The sequence below is a fragment of the Apaloderma vittatum genome, unplaced genomic scaffold (genome assembly GCF_000703405.1).
Source record: "Apaloderma vittatum isolate BGI_N311 unplaced genomic scaffold, ASM70340v1 scaffold40019, whole genome shotgun sequence".
Classification (NCBI taxonomy): domain Eukaryota; kingdom Metazoa; phylum Chordata; class Aves; order Trogoniformes; family Trogonidae; genus Apaloderma; species Apaloderma vittatum.
The window spans coordinates 1-8,426 of NW_009735434.1; the positions used below are offsets into that span (position 1 = coordinate 1).

Sequence of the window (8,426 nt, forward strand, 5' to 3'; positions counted from 1 at the left end):
CCTTCCCTTCCCGCCCGCCCCTTTGTGCCGCCCTCTGAAAGGGAGCCGGCGAGCTCCGGGAGAGACGGAAAGTCGCCGCGTTTCGTTAGAAACGGCTTCTGCTGAAATGCGGGGGACAGGTGGTCTTTGCAATGTTAAGAACCCGAAGCGAAAATCGAGTGTCGTTTTTTTAAAAAATAAACAACCCAGATGTGTATTTGCAGTGCGTGGGTTCCAAGTGTAGCGACAGCATCAAAAGCCAGGAAAGCCCGAGTCGCTCCCTTTGTTTCTCTTTTTGACATTGAGAATCACACAAACTGTGGGAACACGGCTGACAGCTGGAATTTTTACTTAAGGTTTAACTTACTAAGGTAAAATGAGAGAAGGTTTTGAAGGCAAAAGGCTTTAAACAGGTATTGTTGCCTGTTGAGGGTGTGTTCACCCGTGATAGCCACTGGTTTGTGGCTGAGACATTCTTGTAACTGAAAAAAATTCGGAGCGGTTTGTAAAGGTTAATTCTTTTTTTCCCTCCCTGATGGCTGTAGCTGCATTTCTCGGAAAGTGCTTGCAGTGACATCCCTCGTTCCCGGCTGGTCGGACACTGAGGTAACTCGGTGCGCAGTTGGCTTTGCGACCACGTACAGTGTCTGGTTTAGAAAAGAAACAAACGGTTCCCCCCCAGCCTGGCACAGCCGTATAAAAGCTGTGCGGAGGCGATAGCCTTGTCCTTTTTTTTCAAAAGCCGTACACGGTTCTCTTTGGTTATGCTCTCTCTTGTGACCACCAGGGAGGAGAGGTGCTCAGTGTTTGTGTTACAAATTTCTGTGTGAATAAGCAGTGAAATTAAAATTGTTTCCCCACTTCTGTAGTTGCAGTTTCACTGGCAGTCTGACCATGGAAGTAAACTCTTGACCGTAGTCTCTCTCCTGTTGACTCCCTCTGCCACCTTGATAAAGATTATGTGGATTCAGCAAAAGACTTGAGCGTTTTTCTGAATATAGTCATATTTGTAAGTGAACTTAAAACCACTCAGCTTAACTATGTAATTGATTTGAGTTCATACAGTTTTTGTCATAAGCATCTGCGTTTCCTGTCAAAACCTGGGGCATTCAGTATTTCCTGAAGGAAGTAACCATTAATCTCTGTGCATAAATTTTCTCCTATCCAAAGCAGACAAAGAATCTTTGTTTTGAAAGAAATTTGGTGCTTCCTGTTTATTTAGTGATTTAAACAGAGCAATATTTTCTTGCTGTGCAGTTTTCAGTCTGATTTAGCGCAAGTGAGGAGAGTAAGTGGTGCATGGGCAAGCAAAATGTCATTGCTGAATGGATGAAATTCTTGTCAAAGCATTATTCCTCTACATGCAGAACTAATCACGATGATGTATGAGTTAATTCAGTTTATAGTTCCAAACTCCCACTGCTTCCTGCTCTGGTTAATTTGGGACTTATTCTTCTATTAATACAGTCTCCAATATTAAAGACTGTTTTCAGCCTGTCTTGCATGTGTCATCTTTTTGTTTGAGTTGATGGAAAGGTTTTGTCACTTGGCAGTCAAGCTTTTATTAAAAAAGCAGCACAGAACTCTTTCATATTTTTGCCTTTACTAACATAATGTTTTGTGCAGTTAATAGAGTATAAATTACGAGTTTAGTTATGAGGAAAAATGCCTTGCAGATTACAAATGTGTTTTTTCCCCTTTAAACATTTTATCAGTTGTAAAGACTGGAAATATTAGTGTCCTTCCTTCAGAATGAAGAAATATTCAGGAGAAGTTCAGTTTATTTTGTTTGCATAAATTTAATAGATCTAAGTGCATATGCAGTAGCTATAACTTGCTTTTATGTTAGAGCTGGTCTGTAGAAGTTGGTAAACATACTCAGAAAAGACAACACTGTTGTAAACACTGGATCTGGTCTCACAGGGATAGCAGTGATGAAAACGTTTTTAATCAGAGGAATTTCCAGGTGCGGTCGGCATTTTGAGCAGTGGGTTCACTGGCCACTGTTTCCTGCTGCAAAGTCGATTTGCACAGAATAAATACTTGAATCCTGTTTGCTTTCCAGACCAGTCTGTGTTACGCCCTTCTTCCTAATCCTGGAGAAAGACGACGTGAATAGCTGTGAACATGGTAAGGGCTCATCAGAATGGTCTTGGAGAGGTTTTGGTAAAAATGGAATTGAAAATGTTCTCCCATAGCTTAAAGTAAGTTGGCATAATGAGAGCATTGTTTTTGGAGTGATTGTTGTATTGGTAAATTTAAGAATTTGAAAAAATCCACTATAATGCATATGTCTGTTCTAGGGAAGTTCTTGTTTGTGAGACACTTAAAATTTTGGGGTTTTTTTTCAGCTGATTTTGGGAAATTGTTTTGATATATTATTATTTTCAACTAGTGATAACTAAATTCATTAAAATTCTTGTGACTTTGTGCAGAGATTTCTCAGTGTTGTCCGTTTACCAAATGAAGTAAAAAAAGTAAAACTGAAAAATCAACTTTGCAAGGGAAACTGGCACACATGTCGATGTAACATTTCTTGTTGTGTCTCAATTGTGATTCCAGATTCGAATTGCAGCACTGAATGCAAGTTCCACAATTGAGGATGACTACGAAGGGACCTTCAAAAGTCACAAGACGCAGACAAAGGAAGCTCAAGTAAGTAAACCCATTATTTTTTAATGCAGATTTTATTGATGGGAGTTTTGTCCTCTGGTTGCAGGGATTGCTCAGCCATAACTATTTGTTTTTAAGAAAGCTGTATTACTGTCTTTACCTCTTGAAACCCTCCTTTAGCAAGCTAAAATGTCACTCAAATGAGTTGTATTAGGTCAGTAATACAGTCTGAATGTGAGCTGCTATATAGCAGATAGTATTAAAAATGTGAAACTATTGTTATTCTTAGTAAATATAAGTATATTTAATAAAGGTGCCATACAAAATCTAATTTTTTTTCTCACAGGAAGCAGAAGCTTTTGCTTTGTACCACAAAGCTTTGGACCTTCAGAAACATGACCGATTTGAAGAGTCTGCTAAAGCTTATCATGAGCTGCTTGAGATTCGTCTTCTACGAGAGGTCAGTGACCTTCAGAGGGCGAAACTTTGGAAACTGTTTTTGTTGTATTTTGTATTACTTAGTTTCTTATTGGCTAATTAGCGGTGTCAGTGTTATCAATTGTCAAGCTGTTTGCTGTTCTTTTTACTTCTCTGGTTTCTAATGCCCATGTTGTGTTTATTTTATCATTTCTAGGCAGTTCTTTCTGGTGATGAGAAAGAAGGGCTGAAACATCCAGGCTTGATGTTAAAATATTCTACCTATAAAAACCTAGCACAACTGGCAGCACAACGAGATGACTTAGAGACAGCCATGGAGTTTTATTTGGAGGTACAGTACAGCTGAAAAAAACCACTTGGGGCCTCAACGTTTGCAAAAACTTGCCAAAATATAGATGTACATTTTTCAGCACATACCGTTTGAATGTATGTCTGAATCCTGTGTACTTTCCGTTGTTACATGTGATAGAACAGATCCACTGTGCAGTCCCCGAATCTGTAGCGACCCTGCTGAAAACGGAAGCAGTGCCAATCCCTGTAGACAGGTGGATATGCATGTCTGAAATGTGAATAACATTGTTTTTTACGCTTTCTAGGCTGTAATGCTGGACTCTACTGATGTCAACCTATGGTATAAAATTGGTCATGTGGCAATAAAACTAATCCGCCTACCTTTGGCTCGCCATGCTTTTGAAGAAGGTCTCAGGTGTAATCCTGATCACTGGCCTTGTTTAGATAACCTTATCACAATCTTGTACACACTCAGTGACTACACAAGTAAGTACAATAGACCAAAACAATTCGCCAGATATGTGAGATTTTACCTGTCAGTTGTAACGGTGCAGTCATGTGGGAGAGTGTACTTTGCATAAGTAGTACATCAGGGAACGATAAGAGACTTTCACTTCATGATAGAGACTTTTTTTTATTGGATGATAAAGTATGATGGCATGTGTTGTTTCTTGTTACCCTGAAGATAAAGCCTGTGGTCTCTTAGATCAGAGCCTCTGCAAGAAATTTCCCTGTGGAGTATTCTCCTGCTCTTTCTATGTATGTTGATTTTGACTTTCTAGTCATTTCCAGCTACGTAGTTCCAGAATTTGGGTATAAATCTACAGTCTAGTTCATAGCCAAGTATGGGTAATTGTAGTTACAGCAGTTGGTACAACCGACTAAGATTTTACATTTGATGACAGGAAAATAGTAAATGATTCTGATTATGCTTTGTGATTCCAGCTCCTGTTGTGCAGGAATGGAACCTTGAAAGTAAATAAGATGTACTGCAAAATTAATTATGTTCTTTTTCTGGATATAATACTTGGGAACACATAAGAGGTTGTTTTAACTGAAGACATGTTAAAAAGCTATTTGTCTAATTTATGTAAATGTCATACTTAGTCGGAATTCAGTGGTGTATATGAAGCCCAGAAATGGGAGCTTTTGAGGGAACTGAAGCGGTGATTGACTATTCCATTTCTGTTTCTCTGTCAGCGTGTTTGTACTTTATCTGCAAAGCTCTGGAAAAAGACTGTCTGTATAGCAAAGGATTAGTTCTGAAGGAGAAGATCTTTGAGGAGCAGCCTTGCCTCCGGAAGGATTCCTTAAGGATGTTCCTCAAATGGTGAATGCCATCTTATAGTATATACTGCATTTTGGAGTGTGAGTTTGGGGTTTGGAGTAGTTCCGAAAAGCTGGTGAGGTATCATGCTTTAAGCTATAACAGTATCTTGCTGACCAGCCTTCTAAATTATAAACAATATTAAATGTTGGTGCTGCTCACAGAATGTTTTTCAGTAATTACGTTTGGAGGGAGGTAGAAAGAGGCAAAAAATCCATTTGCTGTTGCAAATGCCTAGATCTCTTGTAGGCACCTTCCCTTGGTTTATTTTACTTATTTGCAGCTGGTATCTGCTTTCTTTTCCTAATTAAAAAACACACCAAAACCCCATGCACATTATTGCTTATCTAAATGTTACAAAGTTGAGACTTGATACAATTGGTTTTGTATCAGTAGGTTTCAGGGGGGTCTTACTGATTTTTATTGAAAAATAAGCTTTAAAAAAACCCAAACCACCAACAAAAACCCAACCAACAAACAAAACTTTTAACTTGTCTTCATTTCTTATTATTTCTTAGTGACATGTCTATCCATAATGTAAATGTGAGCGCAGCTGAAACAGGAAGAATCATAGATGAAGCACTGGAGCTACGTAAGAAAAGACAAGCTTTGCTAGTGCGTGACAGAGAACCAGACCTCAGACTGGTCCAGCCAATTCCCTTTTTCACGTATGTCTTTGTATTTTCTCTTTTTAATAGGTTCCTCTGAAGCCACTTATGCTAACAATGTATTGCACTTCCAGTTTCTTCAGAATGCTTTTTTCTTTTTCCTTGTGAAAGCAAGCAAAGCAACCACAAGTCTTTTCATATTTTATGAACTTGGTTTGGTGTTCTTACGATTTTAGCATAAACCCCTTTGACACTCCTTTTTTTAGGGTTCAGTTCACATTAGAGGAATTTCCTCAGCAGCTACTTCATAGATCTTTTCGTATTAGAGACATTTTTTGAGGTTAGGTACGTTATTGACTCCCATTTCCTTCCTGAAAAATGAAGCCGACTCACCAGTTTCCTCTGAAAACTTTTGCTTGTGGCTGCATTTTGTTTTCTTGTTCTAGAAGAAAGCTCCTGAGGATCTCTGTTCCAGGCCTGAAATTGGCAATAGTCTATATGGCAGGAATACAGAGCTATTCTCCAGCTTTTCTAGTTGTGGGACAGATTTTGACACTCAGATGTGTATTTCTTTCGTACTGGAAAGCTGCTTTTGCTTTTACCTGTAAGCTATTGGAGAAAAACTGTTGAATGCTGTTAGGTTTGTAAATATAGTTTAGAAAATAATATGACAAGAGGTAATGAAGTTGTGATGCCATTGTGTTTCCACTTGCAGGTGGAAGTGTTTAGGAGAAGCTTTACTTGCCATGTATCATCACCTCACAACATGTGATCCTCCTCGACCCAGTCTGGGAAAGAGAATTGATCTCTCGGAATACCGTGACCCCATTCAACATGTGATTCTTTCTCCTACCTCTACTCCTGTCAGTGTAATTCAGCCAACTCCTGTCAGCGCTAATCCAGTGGTGACAATGCCAGAGCCTGTGCTCCCTTATGCTCCAACAACACCAAACTTCCCAAGTCACAGTCAGAATTCACTGGAACCAGGAGCTGCTGTAGGTGAGCAAGGTACTTCAAGATAAGATTCAAGATACTTTTCCTGCTTACCTGGGTATTAAAAGCACTACAGAATTAATTAGGAAATGCTGTCTTTAAGCTGCATGTTGGTAAATTCAGAACCTTTTCAGCATATGTGTAACAACTGGTTGAAAAAGTGAAGCTGAGGTCTATAAAATTAAGAAGTTCTGTTAACCTTTCACATTAGAAAAGGAAGGCCGCCTAAACTGCCTGAAAATCATTGATTCCTGGCTAAGACGTAGGACTGGTGTTCAGGACGGTGGACCTACTTCCCTATCTAATGGAGTTGAGACTGAGACTGATTTGTTGTTCTTAATTGCTACTCCAGCGCAGGAGTATCTAACATCTCTTTTTGTGCTGTTGACTCGTACTTGCGTTTTTTCAGTCTTTAAGATTAGGAAATCATGACTCTCTTCAAGCTTTTAATGTTGTGAAGAGTCTTGAGCTCTTTAGAATGAATGATGAGCTGTTACAGAAAGACTGAATTATTATTCTACTCGTGTAGCTTTAAGAACCTGAGAGAACCAAGCAGTCTGCTTTTTATTTGAAATCTGTAGCAAGAGGTTTGAATATTTGATACTGTAGCTGTATATGTATTTACATATCTAAAACTCTCAAGGAGTTACCAGTATTTTGCTGATACTCATGGGAATTTACAGGTGTTTCTGGAGTTAAAGGCAGTCTCCGTTTCAGAAACTTCTGAAGACTAAAGTAATGAATTCTAGTGAATAATGAAATGCAGAATTTTCATTGCCTACTTCTTCTCTCAGACCAGCATTTTTATGCAAAATGCCATATCTTGCTTATATTATTTTTTTTTAAAGTATTTTAAAATTTTTGGCACCGTCTCAGAAGGAAACCAGTGAATATGAAGTGTTGCTGTAGAATACAGTGTCAGCCACAATTTTTTCAAATTTTTTTTAATTAAAAAAAGATAATCCCCTTTTTTTTGCAGTTTAAACTGTTAGTATCTTTTTTTTTTCCGCATTTTAATTCTGTTTCTAGGTGACATATCTGCAGGTGATAAATCTAAGAAAGGTGTGAAACGAAGGAGAATTACAGAAGATAGTGGTGAAACAGCAAAAAGGAGATCTGCTAGAGTCCGGAATACCAAGTGTAAAAAAGAGGAGAAAGTTGACTTTCAAGAGCTATTGGTGAAATTCCTTCCTTCCAGGTACTATGCAGCAAGAACTTTCATTATGAGAGTATCAAGAGCTATGTAGAGGAAGCTGGTTGAAGTTTTATTTAATTGATGTGCCCTAACCTTAAAACCTTTTTGAAGCAGATGTGATGCATTATGTTCTCATAAATTTAGTAAACCACTGGTTGTGGTGAAAATTACTTAAAACTAATGGAAAAATAAAAAATGTTTTGTTGATGTGAAACTGAGTTAGAGGTCAATGCAGATGTCAAGATGGATAAGGTAAACAAGGTAATCTTTGTTCGAACAGAATTTGGGAAGTGGATGTAAATTTCTCCATTTGCTTCACTGTTAAAATATACACAATGTGCCGTGTTTAGGCTTCACTTACTAGTGAAAGAAAGAATGAGGATTTTGTTGATCTTGTGGGTTTTGCTGGCTTTTCACATAGATTAAGGAAATTGGATCCAGAGGAGGAGGAGGACACTTTCAATAACTATGAGGTGCAGTCAGAGATCAAAGAGGAGAATTTTCAGCATGTTGGACCACATAGAATGTCGTTTGATTCTACAACATTTATGGAATCTGGTAAGGATTTCATTACAACCCTCATTCTTTTGCTGTTATTTCTTCCACGTTGTATGCTTTTTTTTTTCCCTGTCTTTTCCTATCATATCTAGAAGATAAAGAAGCATGTGTTATTCTGAAAGGTATAATTTTATGACATAGAAATACCTTGGTAATAGATCTGATTTTTTTAAGTCTTGGGGACTGCTTAATTACAGCGTGGAGGAGCTCGGCTGTGTGGAGTTTCCCACTTAAACCAATTGGAATGCGGTAACTTAATTCTGCAGGTGTGCAGCACAGGAGACCTGCTGCAAGATTAGTCCATAAAACCCTGTTGAAACTTGGTTGTTCCGAGTGATGACCACAGCTTGGTCGTAACTTGTCTTGACCTTAAACCCGTGTGTTTATCTGCTTTCTAGAAAAACAGGACGTTCATGAATTCCTG

The 8,426-nt window shown here is 38.4% G+C and overlaps 1 protein-coding gene across 1 annotated transcript in view; it reads left to right on the forward strand.

Moving 5' to 3' along the window:
• Positions 1-524: 524 nt before the first annotated feature.
• LOC104279327 (calcineurin-binding protein cabin-1-like) overlaps positions 525-8,426 on the forward strand; it is a gene marked incomplete at its 5' end in the record, with an annotated part of 36,673 nt that continues 28,771 nt past the window's right edge. Inside the window, 11 exon segments of the mRNA XM_009876567.1 lie at positions 525-585; positions 2,542-2,634; positions 2,939-3,052; positions 3,227-3,361; positions 3,627-3,807; positions 4,522-4,651; positions 5,167-5,316; positions 5,972-6,264; positions 7,279-7,447; positions 7,866-8,002; positions 8,401-8,426. Of these exon segments, the coding sequence (XP_009874869.1) occupies positions 525-585; positions 2,542-2,634; positions 2,939-3,052; positions 3,227-3,361; positions 3,627-3,807; positions 4,522-4,651; positions 5,167-5,316; positions 5,972-6,264; positions 7,279-7,447; positions 7,866-8,002; positions 8,401-8,426 (1,489 nt within the window).